Below are 26321 nucleotides of genomic sequence, written 5' to 3'. Positions count from 1 at the left end.
CAGGCATGGAATTTACTGCGATGCCTCTGCGCGTGTACGCTCCTCTTCGCCCGATCGCGACGTGCGAGCACGTTCGTTCTAAAAATTAATGCCGAACCGGATGACGAAGACTAATTGTAAATGGTGCTGCCAATCCGTGGGAATTCGCGCGCTGATTAAATCGCAGCCGCTATGGCGATCACAGCTGCTGCCATCGCCGCCGCCGCAAGAGGTGGTGTAAATGATGAGCTCGGCATCCACGGGCCGAACGTATTAACGATTTCCTCGGAACGAATTAGGAAACGTCGATTTGATAGAGCGGCCGTTGCAAGAATGTGATGCTTCGCACTGCACTATGCTTGGTGAAAAATATTCGTTGCGAGGATAATTAACGATCGCCAGGCAACAGGCCGTGTTTAACCCTCTTTGAGCACCGCCATCGCCACGGATCGGTTATTATTTTATCCGTGAGACAGTCTACTACGTTTTCTTGCACAATATGCCTTATTAGTTTCGTCGATTAAATAGCTACTGATAGAATCAAATTAGTGGTTTCTGGAATGTAATCGACACCACCGTGATTAAAAATTTTTATAATTATTATTGAATCGTAACTTGTTAATCAGATGATCGGTTATTGATATGGAATACTAATTAATGGACGTGCATGGTGCTTGGACTATTATTAAGTAGATTGAAAGTAATGTCCAGTACAGTTAGTTTGATGTGTATAATTTATCATAATACAGTTGATTTGAGATAGCGAACTGGTATAATCAATAGCCAAGCACGTACGAAGAAAAGGAATCGATCAGTCGTGTTTTTCGAATCAGGTTTCTAATCAATGCAGCTAAATTAAGGAAACCTTTTCTTCGGGAGAGTAATGTTCTCTTCCTGTTGTTGCTTGGAAATTCAACGTTCGTTGTATGCCCACGAATCTAAACCTAGTTCTGAAAGGTTCAACCGTGTCAATGGAAAATTGCGATTACAGGAATAATCTCTGAGAGCGTTGTTAACATACCGGCGATACACGTACGTGAAAAACGTCGAGAATAACCAGAACGCAGAAAGAAGTCGACAGTACGGTAATTATAAAAGCCAAGAAGAAGAGGAATCGGGTGAAAGAGAAAGAACAAGAAAGACAGACGAGGGAGGTAGATTGCGAGTGAACCACCTCGGATGGAAAAGTAATGAAGCAAAATAAAGAAGGTGAATGGTGGGAACTAAGTAGTCATTCCGAGGCGTTGAAAGACAAAGGATAACGGAAAAGGGGATTTTTAAGGCGGTTAATGGAGAGGCGGTGGAGTGGCTACGAAGAAGTCATGAACGAGTCGCTTCGAGCGAGGAAAAGAATTCGATGCTATTAACGGTAGCGAATGCGAAAGGGCATACTGTTAAACGCCTTAAAAGTCTTGACTGGTGGTGTTAAAGGTCCGTTTGGCACTGGTATTACGAGGATTATTACGAAGATATCGCGTCAAAGTGTGACGAGCAAAAGCCTAACCGGTGTGAATTGTGAATCGTTTCCGTGTAACTGGCACGAAGCCACGGCTCGAACCGTAGCCAAGTTTAATATCGTTCGTGGCTAAATTACTATCCTTCCGACGAATCGATCCGTCTAATATCCTTTCCCATATTTTACGAGACACTTCAGAACGTTCTTCTCCCGGCTGGTAACGAAGCTGCATCGGAACTATTTATCTTCGCGGTTACCTAACACATCGCCGGAGAGGTGAACGGTGCAAAAACACTGCTGAAACACCGTCATCGATCCAATCTGACGCGCGTAAACGACGATAATCGATCGGCGAACAAAAAAGCGATCTGGCTCGCGTCGACCTGGACCATTAAGTCGAACAGGATGTTCGCGACATTAAACTCCGGACGAACTGATTCACACGAATCGTAAAAGCCTAGCTCTGATGGTAGGCCGTACGTTCGACTTTGAGGAATAATAAATAAACCTAGTTTGCTTACCTCGTTATATCTTAAATCAAACATCAGGGGTAGATTAAAGACATTTTCATTGGATGTTCGTGGCTAGAGGTTCGACTAAAAGAGAAAACCATCAAACAGTCAGAAGCGGGAACCCCGGTTGGCGACACGAGACTTCGATTAATCCCATCTCGACGTCCAAGAACTCAATTTTGCCGGAGCAATTACCACCGTAAATGATTCCCAGCTGACATTCCACGGTAATGACAAAAGAAACAACCGGAGAGAGAGAGAGAAGGACGGTTCGAGAAGCAGACCGATTTCCCAGAAGTCATCGCAGAGGCGTCCAAACAAAGGGGCTTGTTGTTTCTTCCGCCTACAAACCCAGCTACCGTGTACACGGAGCTCGTTCAAGGTAAAATATCTTTGAATTCCGATAGGTTCGCCCGAGAACGGTATAGATCGTGACGAGGCTATTGATATTCATCTGATCTCGAGTGTCCTTCGCGTGCTATCCTTTGTGATAAGTGGTAGCAACCGACGATAGTTACTAGACGAGTAAAGTGTCGCGATTAATGGTCGACGATGACGAAGAATAAACTACGGCCGGTGACATTAAAGAGTAGGTCCGATGACTGAGTAGTTCAACAGATGAGAATTATTAGAAAGTGGACAATCGCGGAGAGTAAATATTACCGCGGTAAATGAGAGACTTTAATCCCTTGATAAACGCCTCGTAACTCATATAAATAACTCCGTGAAAGCCTACCTTTCGTTATCTGACGATTTTTCTTTTTTAAAACTGATGATATATCGAGTGACATTAGACCCGCAACACTGAAGTGCTTTATTAGTACATAGGAGAAGGCTGTTAATAATTCCAGACAATACAACGTGGCAGTTCACCGTGTCGAAAAGGATACGTTCGTTTAAAAATCCCAATACGTTATTCGTAGTATTTATAGTCAATAAAGTCACTTTTGAATAGAGCGAAATAATGGCAGCCCCGTCTGAACTTTGACCGCGACGCGTTGCTTCGTATACCTATTTCACCGTCGAGCAAACGTCGATCCATCAGCCATCGACCAAAGTCATCCTCGATCGGCAACGAATATTTATTTCGCGCGAAAGTTGTCCAAAGTCGACTGAACGAAATTTCCTAATAGCGTGGCCGTGATCAATCATCGTCTTCTTGTGTCTGTGTCTACTTTCTTCATCGCGAAGGGCTCCGTCGCGACTTTTCCGGCACGATTTATCCGGCGCTGAATCGATTACCTCTTCTTGGGATCACCGACACCCGGAGCTTCCATAAATCAACCGGGAACTCATAGGACGAACCAGAGGCGCTCCGGGCCGTAAATCGCGAAACGTCTCTATTCGCGTCCGTTCGTAGATACGCGCGAGCGGCATCACCTTCTGCCTCCAGATCCCTACCACGGTTTTATTTCGCGCGCATACCTCGCACGTGACTTTTTTCATGTCATTGATTTAGTTCTACGTAGGCTATAACTAAACGTATGGTGGGATGTCAAAACGAAGGATCGTAGATTGGAAATGAAATTTTCAAAGTGGAATCGGTACACGCGCTCGTATAAAATGTATCGAGCATATATTTGCGATGGAACTAAAAGTTTGCGTACGCGCGCTAGAATAATCTAGTTCTGTGCCAGTATATCTTCGGACTAATGCACTAGCCTCTTTCCTATTTGAGAAGTCGAAGATCTAAATACGTTCTACCAGCGAAAGCAGGAATAGTTCTAGTTCAGTCAGTCGATTAAAGTCAAAGTCTTGACTGAGTGGTTTATATACGAGTCTATAATCCTGGTGATTCTGCAACAAATAAAACTTGTCCAGCAAAACCACCGACCAGCTTCGCTCACGGTTTGTTCCGCTCAACGAGAGTAGCTCTCGTTAGACGGGCCCACGATGACAAATGCATCGATTAAGTAATTATTACTCTCGATTACCGGTGCCTTCGTTCTTCTCTCTTTCGATTTTTCCAAACCTATCATTCTCTGTTCAACACTGTTGCAATCGTTCTTCAGCGATCGCAATTCAAACGATCGGAAGAAATCGAATGCCGGCTAATTAATTGGTCTCAGTCCCGCGAACGCGATCTTTTTTCGACCACTTAATTCCGCTTTGGCAACCGTTTCTCCAATTACGCCGAGAAACCCGAGAAAATCGAATACGGATGATCGAGTCAGCCGAGCAGTAACGCCGCGATCTTATCGAGCTGATATCCTGTCGCTCCGCGTCACGAGCCTGTCTCGAGGAATCGATCGCGCGTCTCGGCCGCTAGGCTAATATTGACAGCCGGTGACACGGGTTCACCGACACGGACACGCGGCAACGATCGTCGCCAACCGCCGCGCCGCACGATCTAAATGCCTCGATACCATTTTATCGATCGTTCTCGCGCTCTCTACAGGCTTCGAGAGCATACTTGAAGCACAGTCGAAGGAGAATTCACAGCAGCAACGCTCCACTCGATTCCCTTCGATTGTCTGACGCGATATTTATTCATTCAGAATATTGTTCCAAGTGTTTGCTTGGTTACATGTCTGATCCATTTAATTCTTTTATTTTACCAAAGCTCGTAAATCTCAAGAGGAATTTATTTGCGTTAGACCGACTATTTCCTATTTTTCTATGTCGTGTTATTTTAACCTTTTCTAAATACGAAAAACATTATTGTTAAATCTTCCTCGATAGGAGGAGCGAAGATGGAACAGGTGTCAGCCTGGTTGCTAGACAGCACGTGGTAATTAATATTTCGCGATGTTAACTCGGAAGCGTATTCCCGAGTGTCTATACGCGGACGTATGCGTAGAACACGGGCCCGGCGTGAAAGCTAATGAGCCAGTGCAGCGATCTCGTCAGAAAACGAGCGATGGCTCATTACGCCGTGGCTGCAGCCTCGCGTCTAGAACGGACGCGTGTGGCCGCGTCCTCGCGTGCATTGTTTGCGATGTTAACGACGCGTCCGTATCTGATTCGATGCACTACGAAGGGAAATCCTCGCAGTTGATTCCGAGTTTCGATTGAGACTGGATCGTTTCGTCATACCGATTTTCCATGAGCGGAAAATTCACGTGAAATACATTAATCGGGATGGAATATCGATAGAACGACCGTGCCAAGTCTACCGTTAAACTCGGTCCCGAGGCGTGTCTCTTCCTCGATGATGGATTTATTTTCCGAGAAGAGCGATTTAATTGAACAGTCCATTAGCAGCGATATTTCATCTTGTACAGAGAGGTCGAAGCATTCTGATTGAAAGCCAATGAATGGGTGTAGCTGTACGTGGAATTGAAACGAAGATGCGTTTACCGGGGAACGGAGTTAATAGACGACCGATTGTACCAGTTAAGTTGACCACTACGATATACGTAATGTCGTGGAAATTTTTTTTTTTTTTTTTTACAACTGATATATTCTAAACACTTCGTATTATTTATACCATTGTAGCTTTTTACGGTTTTGCCCATGGCAGTTCTATTTATTGATATGCCTATTAATTCTTTCATTTGTGTGATCATATGCCTGCGTATTTAGAATTATGAAATAAAATATTATTCTGATCAGAAGGCAGAATAGATCATTTTTACTCTATTTGTTATTCAACTATAATAAAATTAAATTTATGAGATTAGAGGAATACCATGAAATATTGATCGATGTTTCAAATTTTATATCTAATTGCTCCATTACATCTTTTATCGCAGTCATTTTACCGCAATCTGTCCGAAGAAAAAACGAGCTTAGTAGATTCAACGGCTATTAGTCGACCATGAGACTGAAGTCTCGTTCGTGAGAGAACAACGGTCCATTATGTCAGACACAGCGAAGCGTGTCGCAAAGAGAGGACCGGAAGAGCTGGCTGCCAAGTCTGAGATGCTCCTAAGAGAGATAGCAAGACCGCTTCCGGTCCTTTCTAATCATTATTAATCGATCGATGACTTTGATCCAAACAAGATCGGACCATGGATACGCGTTAATCTCGAAATGAGCGCAATTAGAATCTCAGAACATGATAATCGAAAGTCGATAATACCGGCAGCCTGGGGAAAGCGATTGTTGATAGTCGGATCGCGAGCAGACGACGAGAATGAACTCTCGTAGACGCGAGGGCGCCGATTGAGAGATACCTTGAAAGACTAACTCGAAAGGGCACCGATGTTCTCCGTAAATTTTTGCGTGTTTTTATCGATCGAAGTGGAACGTGAGAAAGGAGGACTTGGTGGAAAGATGGTGAAGATTTGGATGATTAGAGGAAACTGATTAGTTGAGAGTCGAGGCAAAAAAACTAGGACAGAATTATCGTACAATCGAGCGCATGTTTTCGTCGATGGTTGTCTGCTCGTAAAAAATCTGATCTCATAATATTAGGAAAATTTTCCAAAATTTGTATTCGATATATTTAGTAATTTTAATATTGTATACACGCCATATACTATCGTAAACAAATTAATTGCGACAAAACAGGCGATAATTGTTTATTACCAACAGGTTTGTTTGCTATTTTCCTGCCGCAGCTGTGCTCCGTCTCCACAAGGGAGAAACGTGCCGACAACACGAAAGATGGAAGAAGACGGTATAAGAAAGAGAAAGAGAGAAGTTTTGAAACGATGTTGCAAGTTGAACGGCGCGATATAACACTGGCATTTCACCTTTCTTGCAGTAATTCAGCCTGCATACCCTGAACTGAATCCGGCGAAATGGAAACGTTCCATAAAGTTCCTTTAATTGCCATGTTTGGGCTACGAATCGAACGAGGAACGAAGTGAAAAAATATTTCGATTAAAAGAGTGAAAGAGAGGAAAGAAAGGAAGGAATGATAAACACGTTTGAGTTACACGTTTAACGTACTGCAACAAGTAAATACGCGAGGCACCGTTGCTGGCGGCAAGAAGCGGAAATAAATACGGCCGTCGCGGCGTAACGTGTAAACGTTAAATTAACCGGTTAAATATCCGTTTGATCCGGCAGTTAAATAACAACCTACCACATGGTGTACATACAATATAGTTAGGAGATTGGGAGAAAGAGCGCGCGTACGGGGAAAAGGAGAAGGAGGGTGTAGGGAGAAATATATGTAGAGGATACGATAGAAAGAAAGGGAAAGAGAAAGAGAGAGAGAGAGAGAAAGAGATACGAGACAACCATGCGTTACTGAATACGCCGAGAATACGTATTCACGAATCGACCGCGAATCGCCAATAAAGTCAACGATGAACCTCGATCATCGAGTTCGATAAATAAAGCGTCCTTGCGCGACTCTATGAGGATCACGAAGCACGACAAATAGAGTACGAGGCACGAGGAGAGTCAGCCAACGAAAGACACGCTCGCTTTGCTATTCTTTCTTGCTTGTTGCGGCCGTATCGAACGGATAGTTCCCAGGCTTCGCTTGCTCGGTTACTTCTTAGGCTATGTAAGCCGATTCTCCTGAAACTAGCCATCCTATATCTATCTATGAACCGTATCAAATGTATATGTATATACGCGTATGGTCGATGGATGAGTTAATACGAACACACGTGAAAAGCCAGATACGTTAATCCGCTTCGTTAAACGGTTTTTCCACGCGAACTCTCCTCGTCGACGGTGAAACTTAAAATTCAACGGGTTCGAGCGTGTAATGTGCGTCGCTAATATCGCTTATCCGGTTGATTGATGGGCATTGTCGTGAAGAAACGGAACTATTTTCGAACGGTTTGCTGTGTCATAAGGAACGATCAACACCTTATTTTTCAATGGATGAGAGCAACAGACGACGCTTTGTTCGCAGCTACCTTGGAAGGCTTCCAGAAGAAGCGGTGGCTACAGGAAGCCTTTGAACGGTAGCGCTTCGATATTCATACGCGTTCTTTTTCAAAGCTTCGTCTGAGACGGTAACCAAGCAAAACATTGAATATTTCCTCGATGACTCTCCATTCGATCGCTACGACCCTATAGTATTGTACAAGCAAACAGATCGTTGGAATTTGCGATTTCTTGCACACTCGATCCCTCCGTAGAATCAATATAACAGAGTATGTTAGGGTCACGGTCGAAAATTAGCCAAGATGGCGATCATTCGTGAACTTTGATCGCCTAGAGACCCATGTCCTCTGTTAATTCGTTCCAAGGATTTTTTTACGACTGGATCACTCAAGACCTACGCTCCACGACAAGAAAACTATCCACGAGTTCATCCATCACTGTCAAGCGGAAAGCTCGTCGGCCGATAAACTTTCTACTTATCGTTCAATACACGCACGCAAATGCGCCGATAAACCACGCAGTGAACCCACTGTATCTTTTTATCAAACAGGTGAAAATGAATGACGCGATAGGGTGCGCTTCTTACCAGTACATGCCTCTTCGACTACGTTTCCTAAGCGAACCCCCGACCCCTGTCGATGTTTTTCAACCGCGACGCGCTATCGTAAAGAACGAACGAAGCATTGGGTCCACCGCTACCCACCAATTTCGCTCCAATGAACCGAATCTCTCTTCCTGCGTGTTCCTCTGAACGATTTGCCGAGCGTAACGGTCAAATTTTGCTTCCTGTCACGAGGCCCGAGCACACCATCGCGGAAGAATTGCGCAGATCAGTGACCGCGATTTTCGAAACCTCGACGTAAATGAAAACTAAAACTTTTGACTAATACGGTGCATTGAATATTAGAGGATAGGTTGACATTATCAATTAGGTCTAGAGATATGGAGAAACGTGAATGGAATTCGGTAATCTACTAGATTCGAATGAAATCCAAGTCTGAGATAAGATTGACTTATACAAGATATGTTGTATTACGAAGAGAACGGTACACCGTGATCGAAGATTATTTTGCTCGGTGCTATAAATTAAGGTTAAATTCAACGTCCGGTGTTTAGAATACTGAGAATAGTATGGGTATTTCCATGTTTATATTTTTCCTCGTCTTTATAAATTATAAGATTTTATGAACGTGATATTCCTAAAGAGACAAATTGTTAATAGCTCTTTAAGTGAACCAATCGTGTCGACTATAAAACGTCGTGCAAAGGAAATAAAAAATCAGAAAGACCCTGACATTCAGAGACATTATTCAAATCAACGCGTACCTTCGTATCCGGAATTTATTGCTCCCGAAAACCATCGTACCGATGCTGCCCACGACGTTGTAAATGTTCAGATTCAACATCTGTCCATCAGCCGTGTGCTCGTGTCGCGGCGTTACAAACACCTCAGATCATCGTATCTCCTCCGTTGGAGGATGCTATCCACTCGCGTTTTTGCCTTCTGTTCTGTCTCGTCACCGTGCAACCAATCACACATTTGTCAACATCCCTTTAATCCCTTCTTCACTCGCCGTTGTGTACTCCGTTTGAACACGCTGAGAAAGATCGAGGAACACCGAGAACGACGAATTAACTACGATCGACATTCGTATACCAACTGAATCGCGTTCGAGTATCAATGATGTCACTGTGTGTTGACAGCTGTCATCGACTTTCGGTAAGACCGACGCGACACAAACGCCACGAACGCTGTCAACGGAATGACTGCGGAGCACGGGTCGCGATCGTCGACGCCGCGTTGAAGAAGGGGAAGGCGTACGAGCGAGAGGGAGATAGAAAGGCTGCAGAGAGGCGGACAAGGACAGAGCAGGCGACGTTAGCCGAAGGTCCACGAAGAGCGGCGAGGGGCCCGATCCAGGGACGAATACACGGGGACAGGTCAACGTGTCTCATTATCTTCCCCTGTGATCTGAACCGGCAAACTGTACGCATGTAAATAGTGCGGGGAACGCTCATGCTCGCACCCCTGAATCGCATTAATGCCGTTGACAGGTCTACCTGACTACTACCGTGCTACGGTGGAAGCGACACGAGATGTATCTGCCCGGGGAACCGGTTTAATTTGATGTCTAGAGAGCGGCTAATAAACTCCGAGATATGTGATTCGCTCTTTTCTGGATTGCCTTTCGTTTCGTGATGCCGTGCCACGAATTCGAACTCTCTGAGTGGGGTGAAAGGATACTTCAGTGGGATAGTGAAATTTAACGCATCAATCGTCATCTGCATCTATCGTATTCGATACATACAAACATATGCAGAATCAATTCGTTTTCTTGTTTGAAATAAGTTACTACGAACGATGTACTAAAATAATACGCGCTTATATTGTTCGCTCTATCTAACTTTCGAGATAATAGTTTGTATCGTAGTATACGAACGTTGACCCCGTTTCTAACATTTCGGGGAAACAATGAAAACGATACACGAACAATCATGGAAGCTACTTTACATCGTTCGTGGACTGTTCATTGCCGTGCAACAAGCTTTACGAATTAATTCCTAAATGGGCGGTTGGTCTGTGGATTATTATACGCTACAGGCCCGTGATTCGCAGGTTGCAACATCTGCAGTCATAACTCGTTTCCTAGGAGAACAACGTTCGTAAGTTACGGCCATGGTGGGCACAGGCCGTAGCCGCGAATACTGTAATTTATATGTTACAACTGCCGAAGTTGCGAAGCGAGAGTTTATGACTTCGAAAAGGACGCCGAAGCTTTCCTGGCTGTCGGTTCAGCGGCAGGACGCTGTAAACGTCATCCCCATCGATCTGTACTCTGTACCTGCCGCGTGATTATCCTTTTCGTGTAATAAACATGACCGAGGTATTCATTCGGGTTGTGATTAAATCTTCGCGGTATCGAGGGCTCGAACGCGAGCCAAGACGGGTCTACGCACACGTCGCGTAATTTACACGAGCCTCCTGCAATCTCCGATCGTCGACAATGCGTCTCGATGATACAAAATCGTGGAGAGCGTCGACAAGGGGTGGCGAGTTTACGGACGATCACCGGCGCCGATGCTGGTCGATTTTATGGAATAGAAATATAAGGAGTCTTCTTTCTTGTCCTTCATCTTTTTTTATATAGAGAGAGTCAAAAGGTCGAGAGCCGCCTTCGGATATTTCAAACTTCGCCTATTTCATTTCAGGTAATTTTTTTATATGTTCCTATTTTATTAACAATTATTAATCAAATAATTTCTTAATGAGAAACTGTAATTGTAAAATAATCGAATCAATTTCTCAAAAACAATGAACAGAGAAATAGGGGCTAAACGAAGAAGAATAACGCCGAGAAGATCGTAAAACCGTATGACGAGTGAGTTTGTCTTCACCAGTTAGCAAGTTGATCTATTAGCGATGCTAGACGAGATCTAACATTTCGCACATATGCTTCTGAGAAACCATGGTCAGTCGAGTCCGCCGTAAAATTTCCATCGACATCTGACTCGCCGCCTCCCAACGCGCTGAATCTTTTCTATATACGTGGCACGTCTACTCTTCCTCGGTACGTTAGCCACGTTTATTAGAAGCGAAGGGCGGTCAGGCGTGTTCAGTTACGGCCATACATTTTTAACAGTTTCCTCGATCTGCGAAGGTCCGGTCCTCCTTTTTCGCATTCCCGTGTAATAACAGGTCTGCCCGCTGAGATCGAGCGGATCCGCTCGTCCCAAGACAGAAAACCGGCACAGCCCGCGGCGATTGTCGTAGGTAAGTGAGTTTGACGCACAACGCGGCTGAATACTTGGCCAAGACCTCTCTTACTCCTCTCTTCTACTACCTTCCACCACCGTTTTGCGTTCCAGCTCATTCCATCTCTTTCATGCTCGATCGATCGAAAATACGAATCTCGTTCTTCCTCGTTCGTTCTTCATCTTCATCGATTCAAGACGCAACCTCTTCTTCGACACCCATAGACATTCGGGTACCCTTGCGAGAATCACGAGACAAGTAGTCGGATGGAAAGAACAAGGGATAAAGAGAGAAAGCATCTCGTCTGGAGTAGCGTCCGGTTTGATTGATCGGGTGAAATACCGTGGCGAGCCGAACGAGTCAAAATATAGGACTTCCACTTATCGCGTATACGCTAGCTGGAATCGTGTCCACGATCTCTCGATGACGAATGGAATTCATGGGGACGGAACGTGAGCAACGATAACATCGCGAGATCCTCGGATGAGCATCGTGGATAAAACGAAAGAAAGAAAGCGAGAGCAAAAAAGCAAGGGGAAAAAAAAGAGCAGAGAGGTAAAGAAGCGAAACAAGCGGGCCAGTTTCACCTGATTTTTATGGCCGCTCTTGGGCAAAAGCTGCATGCGCGCCGTGCGCGATGAGTAACACCGGAGAGGCTCGTGTACCGGCACCGTTACTTTTTATCCGACCCTCCTCCTCTGCCGTGAACAATCCCGGTCCGAAACTCGATGAGATATGATTTTTAACCGACGGACAAATGAACGTCGTCAGTCGTGTATTTTTTCAAGGGATAACAGCCGACCGCGCTTGAAATTCTATTTTGGCGCCACTGGGTCCGTGATTCGATGGATGCCGGGCGAAAGACCGTCTCGAATCGGGCAACTTTCCAAAGTCTAGTTCTGAGCGCTTCCCAACCTTCGTCAGGATGTTTCATTTCAGGAGCAGACGTCTCAACAAGGGCGTTATTACGCTGGCATTCACGGCTTAAATATCGCACAGAGCGTTTCTATAAATAGGAGTCACCGCGTGCTTAATATCACGATATGTACATGAGCTTTGTACGAGACTTGTTTTTCGAGGAAATCAGTATTATTCTAAATGTTGGATTCTGTTTGCTGGATGCGAGCCAAATATCTGGAATTGAAGGAATGCTTTGCATTCAATGGAAGGAGTATATTATCGACTGCGAACGCGTGGAAAAAAACACGTAGGTTTATGGGAAGAACCACGAGGGCAAGAGTCGCTGAAGTACATGACATATTGCAAAGTGGCGAGGTTCGTTCCCATTTATCAATGGAGCGGTTATCGGTGCACTTCCGCGGACAGCTGGAAAAACGATGCCATAGAAAGTGCGTTTATACTTTGCTCTCTTTCCAGCGAATGGAATGACAGATTACGAGAACGAGGACAATGCTACTCTTCGTGCAGATATTTTTCCTATCGTAATAGTCGAAGGCGGAGACGTTGCGGCGAAAGTTCGTACTTCCAGTCAACCACTAATAAGCACCCACGAAAAATAAATGATTTCTTAATCCACAATCGAAAAAAAAAAATAATGGTTACGTTGAAAATTTAGTTACTGTAACGATATTTTTCAGAAAATTGAAGCCTCGCCAATATCATAAACGTAGATACACTTCCAACGTGAATTATTCAAAAAATATGTCACGTGGATGCGACATATGAAGATTTACGAAACACTTAATCGAGAACCGCTAATATAGTCGTCAAACAAGCGAATAACCATCTTGATCCTCGCATAAGTAAACCATCTGACTTTTTCCCGATGATGTCATTCGTTATTCTGGACATCGGTAATGCCTCTAATGTAACTGTCGTGTATGTATATATGGCGGATGCTATTCCGGTCGATTCGCGACCCTGGATCCTCTCGCAGGCACAAAGTCGAGTTAAGCTGGTATCGAAATTTGGCGAACAGCCGGCTTGCGAAAGAAAAACAAATTGCTAATCACACGTTGGCATCTTCGTCCATTAATTTTACGGAGAGTCCTTTCATTTGTCGGACCTGGCCTAATAAATTCACTGCCGGCGCCGTATTCACAGCGACAACGTTCGCCGTGACACGCTGTTAATCGGATCGAGATTTGCGTCGATTTCTACGACATCGTGGAGTCTGGCTTTTCATCGATTTCCTTTGGGACATTGTGTTCACGTTTGCACATCTGTTTTTACCACCGTAAACTGTTTTCCATGCAGAGAAATGGGCAGAGCCCTTGTCCACTTTGAAAACGGAGATTGCTCGCCAGATGATTTTTGTCCACCATGTGTTTGCCAAACCTTCAGTTTCAGCTGGACGTTGAAATTCTTTATGTTATTTCTCAAACAAAATCTGGAAGTTTAGCCACGGATGTAGCATAATTGTAATGCAAACAGCAGAGTGTCCGACACGTTGTACATCAGAGACAGCGGAACGGAGGAAATACGTAAGCTCTCGTCACGTTCGATTCTCACGATAGTACATAATCTATCAGTATACCTAATACCACAACCTTCAAGTTTACACAAGTCATTTCGTAATTTACGGACATCATAGTTAGGGGCTGTCTCACAAGAATACTCGGATCGTTATGTTTCAGCAAGAAGAATTTATTATCTCTCTGTTTATGTTACCTCTGCCAGCATCAACTGCGGTTGGTCTACTGCGAACCTACGGTCTTGAGTAAGCTCTAAACCAATTATATCTCTTATTTCCCACCCACTTTTGCTATTATTCGTATCTTAAATAATACGTAATTTCTATAAACAGTCATCACGACGAAATTCCAAGTAGAAACACGAAACATGGCAGAGATACCTAAACTTTATCAGACTCTTCTGTAATTTTTTCAAGAATTCCGAGAAACATTCGACCTCTAGCTTCCGTTCACGACTATTTCTCAATATTCTCGTCCAAACATTATTTTCAAGAATTCGAGTGCCGGAATAGCGTCATCCTATTTATATCGTAGCGATGCGGTCGTCGTGATGCAGACGTTCTATTCCACACTCGCAGAAGGCGAACATCATCCGTAGCACCAGAGGATGCGCCCGTGATCTCTGCGGTTTAATGGCTGGCCTTCTTGCAGGTGCAACAGTCGCGGTTACCCCTGGCCACCAATGTCACTGACCCTCGGCAATTTTCCAGAGAGCAGCGGTCAACGATTTCTTGGGCCGTGTCGCGAAGGGTCGTGAAACGTCGCGGTCGTTTATGCGCTCGTTCGTCCCTGGGTCGGTCGACTCGTGAACACACCGGAAACTTTACGATCCGGAGCTTTTATTACACGACAGTTTGGCCACACATGGCTCCGAACAATCGTATGCGAGCATCCGAAGCGCACACAGGTCTAACCTTTTTTTCGTTCGATCGTTTGCCAGGTTCTTTGACCACCCATCGAAATAATAGTCCTTTCGTTGGAAACACGTGGCCGACGGAAGTGTATTTATTTTTTTATTTCGGAGATTCGATATTACGAGCCAAGACGTTTCTATTTTGGAGATATAGGAAAGCTTTGACTTGTATTATTAATTATATTGCATTTAGTTTTGTTATTTTTTTTTTTGCGTTTAGAGATAATGATTTATGAAAATGTACTCGCATTGAAAAAGGTTAATTGAAAATGCAATAAATCTGAAGTCAAAGGATTCTAAGGGGAAAAGTAAAACCAGTGAACGCAGTGAAAGCTGCGGGAAGCAAAACACCTCGAGGTAGCGGCGGACCTTATCGTCGACACGGTGAATTGATGTTAACAGGAGCCAATTAAATGGAACGCCAGCGAAACTGGACTACTTGACGGAACGAGACGATGGAAGGTGGGCTTCATCGACGAGGAAGTAGGCGGTACACGTGTTTACCCAGGTGCAAGCGACACGTAGACATTTTTCACTGTAGAATTAGCCTCGATCGAGGTTTAAAGAAAAAACGATCGGCTCGAACATTTTTTCAGACCACGCGTTCTAACGGTAAATAACTTGGTTAATAATGTCGAGCAATTTGACCATTTACTCGTGAGATAAAGTGTCGCCATGAAGATACCGTTCCTCGAGACGCTCCCGTGAGCCCGTGTCCGGTGTTCGCCGGTCTCGACTCGCTGCCCATTGTCTTCTTTCGTCGTTGTCATTCCTGTCCCTTGTCACTTGCTTCCTATACCCCCCGAACTTCCTCGATGCTCCGTTCGGAACGAAGTCAAAGTCGAGACGAGGACGCTCGTCAGACTCAGCAAATTAGATAGACTACCGTATTTTAGAGATTAAAACTACAGATCTTCAACGGAAGTATTAATTTCGATAATTGTTTTCAATTAATCTGAAGCATAACCGATAATGTATTAGCAATCTGGAGAATATAAAAAAAGAAATGGAGAAATCAAGAAGAAAATACGTAGAAAATATCGTACGTGGAAACGGTGATGATCGAGGTTAACGAGGAACGAGGGGAAACTCGTTACACAATAAATCGTGTGAATCAATATCAATTCGCGTAAAAGTTGCCTGTAAAACGACGTATACGGTAAATCTGTAGTCGCTATATTACGACCAGCAATTAATTAAATGTATATATCTGTTCCAATATTTATAACGGGTTATCTGAGAAATACAGAACAGACTCCCGGTAGGCGTTTCCGTTCTTTGCGAAAACATAAAGTCGATTAGATATACTAATTCGCGGGTTGATAAAGTTTACCTCGTTAGACTGAAAATTTCGTAATATTTCAGGAAAGTCGTTAGCTGCACCTAATAAAATCGAAACAAGCAAAACCACCTGAGTATTACAGGTTTTATGAATGTCGCTTCTGCTCCAATCGTCCTACAGTTACGAAATTTGCTAACAATGTAAGACACTTTCTTTTCGGCGGATGCTAATCGACTAGTTAATGAAGGCGTATACGCTATCACTATCGCTTCTAAACCCGCTTAGAATTAGTCAGGATTGCATGCAATTGACCCCGTTTCTTGGCAAGTCGTCAAACGAGTCTCGCCACGCACGAAGGGAGGACGTTACGAGTTGTTGGAAGGCTGCTCGAATGAGCGTGCTACCGCGCTCGACTTTCCGACCGACGAAAGTACTTCTGCCGCAACCAGAACGCTGGCATCGTTCTCGTTTTAATTACCGTTGATAATTAGTAGACGTTGCATCGTACTCTTGCGACACACGCATTTACATCTTCGGTACGGATAATCGTGTGAATAGTTAAACGATACTTTGAGGACGATAACTTCAAGCGACGAGAGTCAGCAATATATATTGTGATGTATCATTTCTTATTGCTTTTTGCTAATATTATCAAACGAGTGAATTATTTTATGACTCATATCCGTAGAGATAAAGTGTTTAATTAAAAGTATATCGAACGATGCTTTCTCGCATTTCCCCTCGCGAGATCGAGAACCGATAACTGTAACTACGCCCGATAAATATATATATTTTACAGATAATCCATCGATTCCACAATCAAACAACTGGGGTTTTTATTTCACAGCCCGCCGTCGCAAGAATGGCAAATAAAATTCTCTAGTTTCGAAATCGCTTATCGAGCGTTGAGTGGCTCGATAGAATAAACGAACAGATAAACATATAATAAATTTTTCCGCAATCGATTCGGACACATTCTCCTATACTCCTTGACATCAAACTATTTAGTTGTAATCAAAATCGGAGTTTTAAGTATAAATATAATCGTGAAATAATAATTTACAAGTTATCAATTATGAATTACGATTATATCTTGTGATCGTCGCTGTCGCTACGCAAATATACACCTCGATAATGAGTGTCGTTCACCATAACATTACGATGTATCGTCCTATTCCTTTTTAGCAAAGTTTTTTACATTTTAGTACTATCTCATATTGAACTTGAAGTCATATCGAGTTCGTTCGAACGAAAAATTTTTCCTCTCGTTTCAAAACTCTTCAATACCTTCAAAGTCAATGTATTTTTAATAGTCATATCGAAGTTTGCAAGAAAGATCTATGTATGCTGTATCTATTCATTGCTTTAAGAATCACGTCTTCGGAAGAAAGGTTAATCCAATTCCTTTGACGCGAGCACGTATTCGATTCGAAGCGTGGTGGCGATAAAACAAGAAAAATCGTCTCGACTAGCGATAATACGATATACCGTGGACTTCTTTTTCTTCCTTGGCTATAGCCTTATGCGGTGTCATCCGACGTGGTAAAGGGAGGAGATTCGACGACAAGTAACCGATGTTAAGCGATACTTGGCATACTCGTCGGTTACCCTGTCGAGGTCGCGGTCTTTCTTCCATGCAATCTCAGGTGCAGAATGGAACGAGTTTTGCTTGTGTAGCGGCGAGAAGAAAGGGACTAAGGTACGATTCAAGAACGAAACGAAGAGAACTGGGGAAACGTGAAGACTCGGCTCGAATACCATGACGATAGTGACATCTAACCAGATGCTTTATTTAAGTTAGTAGCTTGAAGAATGAAATATTGCTTATTAAAACAGTGGAGGGCTAAAATGAGATCAGTCATGTATGTCAATCGTGTTCCACATCTGACGAGACGTCTCCAAGCGACTTTGTTCCCAAGAAATGCGTACAATTTAGATTGTGGAGCATGGCTAACGAGCAAATTGGCGCCGTTAATAGTTAAGGTCGAATAATTTTGTTTCAAAGAGAAATATCTGCGATAAACTTTGGTTCTTTCTTTAAATTCCATGGGCAGAATTTTTTAACAAGTATTTCAAGAATAGCTCGTGTTCAATAGAATCATTCCACTTTCCCTCTGGAAACGCTATTATTTTCTTAAATATATTTACGCTGAATGATATGTACATATTTATGGTCGTATCATTAATCTCTTCGAACATCGAACTCGTAACGGAAAGCGAAACTGCCAGCATAAAGAGTATCAGTAACTACGCTGCGGGTAGTCACGTAATCAAAACGGTGAAATAATTTTTAAACCAACATTCTTCGAATAACTATGACTTTACGATCATTATTAAGAGAAACGTCGATCTATTCTAGGGATTGTTTAATCGTGGCAACTGAATCGGCAGACGTTTCCTGCGAAAATACATTTTTGCACACTCGACCAGGCACGAGGCTGAAGCACAATCGCAATTACGCGATTAGATTACTGCCTCGAATGGAATCTGCGATCTGAATCAGCGCATTTTTCCCGTCAGTTTGATGCTGACCAGATGTTATCGAAGAAAAATAAATTCGCGTGATTTCTTGAGTACCGGCGTGGAACGCGTCTACCGTTGTCTGCTATGAGAGTTAAGAGAAGATTCAAACATAGAACTGTATCGTGTTCTAACTCGCTACACACGGAGATCTTTCTTATTGGACGAGGCCGAATAGTCGACGAATTCTCACGCGTTCAACTCTTCTATCCGTGTGGTGGAACAGCAGTGCCACGGCGAGCATAATCGAGCACCGAAGAACAGGCAAACACGCCCGTGGTGCCACGCGGTAACCTTTTTTCTGACATTTCTGCCTCGTGGCTCGGTTTAGCCGAAAGGTTAAGCCTCCGCTTGAATACCCCGGACGAAAGAAAGAGGGAGAGGCGGCAGGCGAGAAGAATCGGCAGCCACGTTAAATACCTGCAAACTTCATGGCACAGAAGATCTCTCTGTCTTGTCTCTTCCCGTCGAAGGTCAAAACGAAGCGGAGCGTTTGCTTCCCGAACCGTGTCGCGGGGTCGGAATCTCGTCCGTCGCAGTCGACAACTCGACCATCACAGAAGCCAAGCTGGTCACCCAATCAGAGCGAGAAGGAAACAAAAGAAAGGTGAAAAGACTTATCGCTCTGTGAGATCGAGCCTACATCCTGTGCCCTCCGAGGAACGAGTCCGACCGGTGAATCTCCACAACCGTGCAATTACTATTAATCCATCGTTAATTTTCTTCCATTTGGATGAAGTCGTTCGCGATCTCAGGTATAATCTCGCCGTTGCTTTTTGCAATTGGTCAGAGTGCGTCTCATGACCCAGAAAATCATGGACCGGTGAACAAAGAGGCGCTGGGTCACGGAGAATCTCCGCTTCCGTGAAACGCGCTACCATGATCCTCCGGATGGCAGGGCGCTTCGTGTGCGATCGACCTTGCCCGAGTTCTTGCTTTTCAAGAACGCAAAGACTCGCGTTGCAAGGAAGCCACTGACGAGTTTTTTCTTGCAACCACGACTGGTCTGAACGAGGTTCGAGACAAGTTGTACCTTCTTCGTTTCGCGTTTTCTATCTTTGAGGTAACCGATCGCAATTAAGGTTCAATACCCCCCTGGTTCTTCTGAAGATTATAAGAGTTTCAAGCAACAACTTTGTCAAGGACGCGGCGGAAACAAAGAGAACCCGCGGTAGAGATGAAGCAGATAAAAAGCTGAAGGTTCGCGGGGGAATAACGATTTCAGAGTTTAATGGTGAATTTACGTGGACGTGACGATTAAAACCAGCGGGGATCGTGAACAGTTCCGAGGAGTCATTCGCTGGCAGCCAGCGACGATGTCGTTTAAGACTCTCACCGGACGCGATTCAGGGAAAGTCACACGCTCGTAAATCAACGCGGTAATGGGCACCGTTAGATTTGCAATGATAATCTCATGGTAATGCATACGATTCGGTCGAGCGGACGAACGAGAAAATAATTAACGAGCGAGCCAAGAGTTCGCCGAACTATCGGCATCGCTGGTGCTGATCCCCGGGGATTTACGAGTTCCTGGATTTAAACCGGCACAAAAACGAGCATCAAGGGATCTCGTCTGGCTTCGTAGCTTGATAATCCATCGGTAATTCTTGCTCAAGGCTCGTACGAGTCAGTAACGATTCTACGATGTTCGGTCTGGGGAGTCCACGAGTTTCTTTCGTACGAATATTGAGTACTTAACGAGAAGCTGGTTCGCAAATTTTTTTGCTTTTAGTTTTAATCTTCGGGAATTCATAATCGAATTCCAGTTTACAGTGGCTTTACAGTGTTGTATCAATTGATTATAAAAAGCGGCACTGAAGCATTAATAAGGAGAACAAGTTGCAAATTGCTCGAACCGGCTAGTTCACGCAGATTATGTGTCATAAACTTGCAAATTATTAAACAAACATTACGTGTTTTTATGAGAGGAATGATGATTAACGCTGATCCTCATGGAATTTCAGTAAAATATTTTCGTGTTTCTTCTCAAGCCACAAATCAAAAGCAAGCGTTGTGTTTACGGTTCTCGGTGAAACGACGCCATCAAGGGATGTAGCTCGAACGTTTTCGCGACGCGGTGCGTCAGTTTCACGAGTGATCTATCGATCTTCGAGGGTCGTTAATAAGCATCCCGTCAACAGCGTAGGGTAAGGTGTATCCGCGGTTGCCTCTAATTCAACTGATCGATCGCAGGATAAGGAGTCCGTACGATGGGACACTATACGTATAATGGACGATCCTGCAAGCGCCAAGCGGCGGCAGCAGCCATTTACCATTCAATTACGCCGCAATTACAGGATCGTGTGCGTTCCGTGGCTCAAACTCTTCGACGATCGCATACCGTGCGCCTTTTCTCGATAGACGTTTCGACCCTCTCTCTGAGATCTTTAATTGACGACTGTAAAATGAACGATCCGTGAGATTCTCGCGATTACAAAACGCGACAAAAAGGTAATGATTCCTAATACCCGCCGAAAAGCGAGATAATGGTTCCTGCGATATCTTCGATGCGAACCAACGATCTTCAGTCTTATTAACAGGCTGCTGTGTCGCTGATAGATACAAGTAAACGTAATGAAGAATAATTTAAAGGTCGTACCAGCGAAATGACGAGGGTCATTAAAAAAGCATCAAACTTACCCCTGTAGCGCGTGTGGAGGTGCCGGTCGAGGCGGAGGTGGCAACGATTTCCTGCCTGGAGTGTTCTGTCGCGGCGCCAGGGGCGGAGGAGGAGAACTAGGTGAACCAGTACCACCGTATCTATCCGTAGGACACTGAGGTTGAGGTTTTTGTTTCGGTGCGTCGATGTACTTAGGGGGCAGAGCGTAGTAATTCCTCTGTGTCACGTCTCCGTGACGTTGGTGATGGTTGGGCACGTATTTCGGGGGCTCGTGATACTTCTGAGGACTCGACTCCGACGGGAACATTTTGGAATTGGCCTCGTAGCCCGTCTTCACTGGACTACCAATTGCAAAACCGTGGTTTCCACCTTCTAGATATTTGGACGCGCACTTAGAATTCTCAGGCACGGGCAGGTAGTTTGGTCTCGTTGCCTGATTAGATTGATTACTCGAGGCACTTTTATCGACGTTTTTAGGCACTTGCGGCTGAGGTCTCTGACCAGAAGAGGATTCCAGTCTCTGAGCCGAATCGTTCCTGAGTAAGCCAGAAACGTCGATTCGCGTTCCGTCCACTCGCATCGACTCTTGCCGAATGATTCTCGGTTCCACGGGTACTTGAGGGGCAGGTCTCTGGTTTCCAGAGTCGCTGTATCGCTGCGAGATGAGATCAGGTAGTTGCGCCGGTGGCCTGCTAGAGAAAGGCCGCTCCTCCGATATTCTCCTGGCTGGCGTTACTCTGCCATTCACCATTAACTTCTGCGTCGACGGGTATCTTAAACTCGACCGACCCGTAGCCACCATTCTATGTGTGGCGAATCCAGCTGAAACACCGTTCTCCAGCACCATCTCGGAGTCGACATGCTTCAATGCTATGGCAGGTCTAACGAATTGGTGTTGCTCCTGTTCCTGGGACACCGTCTTCACGGGCGAATTTGGGGAAGACTTTCCGGACTTCTCGTGATCTCTCTTGGAACCGTGTTTCGATCTTCTCATTGAGTGTCTCTCTAACTTGTGTCTGTCGCAAGATCTATCACGAATCTTTGTCTCTTCAGATTGATGGTGCGTGCTGCTGGGCTTGCGCTGGCTCTCAGTGAAACAATCTTCGCTGAGCTCTGGCGGCGGAGGTGGCAGTGGATCATCGCAATCGTGAACTTCATTTTCAGTCACTGTAGGAGGAGATGGCGGTGGCAAATCGGGACTGGGTACACGGTCGTTGTAAACGTTTCTCAAATGTGGTTTTTTGGGTGGCCTTTCTGGCACCCAATCGTCGATCGATATAGCTGGTCCTACTATCACAGGGCCTAGCAAGTCCGTAGAGAGACTACCGCAGCTGTTGCTGTGCTGATGCTTAGGGCTCGACAGTTCTCCATTACCTTGGTTCTGATTCCTGTTGCCATTTTCTCGCCAGGTGCCACTGGCGTAGTCGGAGGCGGAGCTCGCTCGTCTCGAGGAAGGCGGTCTAGGACGAGGGGGTGGCTGAGGCGGGGGGCTTTGAGGCGCAGGAGCTATTCCTTGGGCTAGTTGCGGTTCTGATCTCCAGGATGCCTGGTGGTGTCTCTCGTAGAAGGAAAGCAGGGCTTTCTTTTGTATGGCTTTTAACGTTGGGTCGGAGACTCTGTGACGTTTTTCTGGATCCAGGTAAGTGTAACGCATCTGTTGTTGTTGTTGTTGTTGCTTCTCCAGCTCGTTTATACGTTCCGCCACTGACATTTGTGGCTGTTGAGGCAGTGCCGGCACCATTCTGAAAGAAAGAATACAAATTTAATAAACTTTTGATGAGGACAAGGGATCTTTGAGGTATGTGGAATTATAACGTCACCTTGAAGATTGCGTAGATTCCTGAGGCTGAGTAGTGCTAACAGGGTACAGCTTGCGTTGATTTCGTTCGCGGTCCAAGTACAACACACTCTCTGAATGGTGTCTTTGTGGAGTTTGAACTCTGGCACTGTGAGCGATCAACTGTTTGCTACACGGATGTCCGTTCGCTTGACTAACATCCGACATCGATCCATGTATAGGGTTCCAATTTTCGGGACTCTGAGGGGTCGTAGCACCGAGCTGCTGACGAATTGGACTCTGTGGCATCGGTTGAGCCAGTGAACCATACTTATCACCTTCGATCCTCACCGAATTGTCCCACTGAGATCCTGACTGCGATTTATCCACTAGAGATTCCTCGTCGATGTTCGACTCTTGCCACTTGCTCTCTCGAACGGTCGACGAAACGTCTGCTACGTTGGTCGATGCGTTGCAATGATTGATCACAGCCGGTAAGCTAGATCTACCCTGACTCTGCTTGTTGCGATCGTTCATCGAAACTTGCCACTTGTCTGGCCATTTCTCGCTGTGCCTGCCCTTTGTGGTTGGAGATAAACCGCTGGTGCTGACGTCGCTCATAGATCCTTGCCACTTGTCATGACAGCTGTTGTTGGGTTTCTGAGGCAAAATTCCACCGTTAACGCTGCTCACGTCCGACATCGATCCGTGATGCCACCGATCCGAAGCGCCCTGGCGAGCTGGCAACCCGCTGGACACGCTCACGTCCGACATCGATCCGTGCCATTTCAGAGTTTCGCTGCTCGAGGCACTTCCGCTGGACGTCGTCACTACGCTATCTCTTCCTTCCCTTGATGTATCCTCCCAGGTGGACGTTGGCCTCTGTGCCACTGCCTCGCTGTCTCTTCTCAACCTGCATGAGCAATTTGAATTTAAATATTACATCACAAGATAAACGAACGATTGTCGTATAAATCGTCCAGTATCGTACCTATCGAGGAACGGTGTGTTCGTCGTAGAATCGACACTGGAAACGTAACTGTGATAACCTTCGGATTGTGCGTAGCTAGCTTGCTGAGAATGTTGCACCCTCGTGTACTCTTCAAGGCCCGCTTGTGTTAGGGTTGCTTCCCTGTAAATGTCCACCTACCAACCAAAGCAGAATCCAATTACTACATTAATCCATTGGTAAGAGGAAACGTTGAACGACCAAGGTTATGCGTTACCTGGGACACTTGAGGATCTTGATAGCTTCTAACGTAGGCTTCCAAATCGGCATGGCTGAGGGTCTGAGCCGTTTGTTGCTCGCGTTCAGGAGGCGATGGCACCACATACTCCGCATCACCCAGAGCTTTGCCCTCGCGATCCACGCGAGGCCACAATCTCGATTCCTCTTCCACGGTGGTTCTATTACGCGACTCGAAAGTCTCCGCCGGGATCTTCTCGCAACGTTCCATCACCGTCTTCAGCTGCAATAGGAAAATCGTTGTTTTTCCTGAGTGGTATTCGAAACGCTTTCGTCCGTCCGCCTTCGCGTACACGAGTGTTGTACCGCGGGGCTGCGTAATCGATTGCGCAATCAGCACAGGCCGCGCATACATTTGCCTGAACCTCGGTGCGTAATTGAACTTAAGCTGTATTCAGTTTTTGCCACGCGAGCCGCTCTTCCCATCGAGTGTCAGCGTAATGCCTTTCGGTTTAAAATAAACCACCAGGCAACGAGCTAATTACCGAAGTAGGCAAAAAACGCGTCCAGCTAATAAGGAAGTTCTAAATTGAGCAAAAGGAAAGTCGAATGAATTACGGCGCATTAACGTTCCCCTGTACCTGGAAACGTTGGAATTCGCGTACAAGACGAGGATTCTTAAAAGTCTTGGGAGGAGACATGGGGCGCTGGTCGGGCGAAACAACGCTTCGTCTCGAAATCGTTGGCCTACTTTTCAGGAAGTCGCCGGCGCAACCACGCGGCGATTATGTCACCGCGAGAGAGAAAGGAGGGTGCGAGTGTGGGAGATTAATTATACGCGTCGTTTTAGGGCGTAGCGATTTACCAAGGTTCCGACGTGCCCGTCGTTCCACCGATGTTTAACGCGACACGATTCGACCAATTAAACTTCCTTCGGTCGAGGTTCTGCATGTGCCCGGACACACGTCGTCGCTGTCCTCTCGTGGAACATTTCGCGTGCAACCAGAAGCACGCCGAAAATGGTACGATAAGCTCGGCCGGTGTCCGCTCGTGACTCGTTAACACCGAAAGTGCTTCACCTCCTTGCAAATGAGTTTTCAATTTCGTAACTGCCTGTGACGCGAAGGAATGCTTGCCGCACCGACACGTGTGCGAGTAAGTACACCGAATGAATCGGATCGTGAGATTTTATCGGCATGCTGACGCATCGGATCGGGAAAAATTCCCACCGGCGGCGAATCGATCGAGAGCTACGACGTGATACTGTGAATGGGCATAGAGATACGTTACCTGCTGCGTGAACGTAGGATTGGGCCTCTTCGTGTGCGGTCTGGTGTACTGGGCAGGCTTCTCCTTCGGGTAGTTGGTGTGATCGGTCCAGGACTTGGATCGATGTGATCCGCTGTGGCCTGAGCTGTGAACATCCTCGTCGGGGTGTCGCTCTGGCGCGCTCGGCCACGACGGGTACTTCTCGTGACCGGGGCCATAGCAGACGCCTTTGAGGCTCGACGCGTCTCGGACTGGCGGTGTTGGCGGCGGCGACGCTTCGTCTCTTTCATTGAGAGGGAGCGTGTAACTGTCGAATCCAAGACTCTCGCTATACCTGTTCGTGCAAACAAGGAAATACGTCCATTAATGGCACGCGAGTTGAATCGTGCTTGGTCACTAGTCAACATCTATGGAAACGTCGTGACGAATCGTACGCGTGGGAGCAATTATACGCGAACCGAGAGCGAATAGTCGGTGATTAGCGCTCGCACCGCGCGATGAATCATCTGCGAGACGCTCGATAATCCCGGTAGCTGACCACGGATCTTTCCTCTCCTCGTCGGCGATGTCATTGAACCACTTTATTAGCAGGATGTGTGGCCGCCGCGTAATTTATGGAATGACGAACAAGTTCAACGTAACTGGAAACGTGTATAATCAGGCTATAATTGCGACGTCGTGCGTGGACCCCGTCTTCCTAACGACGAGATATCACGCTGCTCGCATCACTACGTTTGACCTATCGCGAAATCTAAGTATGCCGCGACTAATACAGAGAACGTCTAATTGGCTGCCAAACGGTATCTCTTATCTTGCCTGCAAAAAGCTGCTCGATAAAAGAGTGCGCGAGCTAACCGTGGAAACTCGTTCCCCGATACAGAT

The 26321-nt window shown here is 45.6% G+C and overlaps 1 protein-coding gene across 3 annotated transcripts in view; it reads right to left on the bottom strand.

Annotated features, from left to right (window-relative positions):
* LOC117235132 overlaps positions 1–26321 on the bottom strand; it is a 162366-nt gene that overhangs the window by 24408 nt on the left and 111637 nt on the right. For all 3 annotated transcript variants that reach the window (XM_033496878.1, XM_033496879.1, XM_033496881.1), the window contains 5 exons: positions 25461–25773; positions 24211–24453; positions 23976–24130; positions 23028–23897; positions 21228–22949 (listed from right to left, as the gene is read on the bottom strand). In XM_033496878.1, coding sequence (XP_033352769.1) covers positions 21228–22949; positions 23028–23897; positions 23976–24130; positions 24211–24453; positions 25461–25773 — 3303 coding nt within the window. The remainder of the gene's footprint in view (positions 1–21227; positions 22950–23027; positions 23898–23975; positions 24131–24210; positions 24454–25460; positions 25774–26321) is intronic.

Source organism: Bombus vosnesenskii, unplaced genomic scaffold (genome assembly GCF_011952255.1).
Source record: "Bombus vosnesenskii isolate JDL3184/JDL3185 unplaced genomic scaffold, Bvos_JDL3184-5_v1.1 scf7180000013314, whole genome shotgun sequence".
Taxonomy (NCBI): Eukaryota; Metazoa; Arthropoda; class Insecta; order Hymenoptera; family Apidae; genus Bombus; species Bombus vosnesenskii.
Note: the sequence above shows the minus strand (reverse complement) of the source record. Positions and strands in the feature narration are given on the sequence as shown.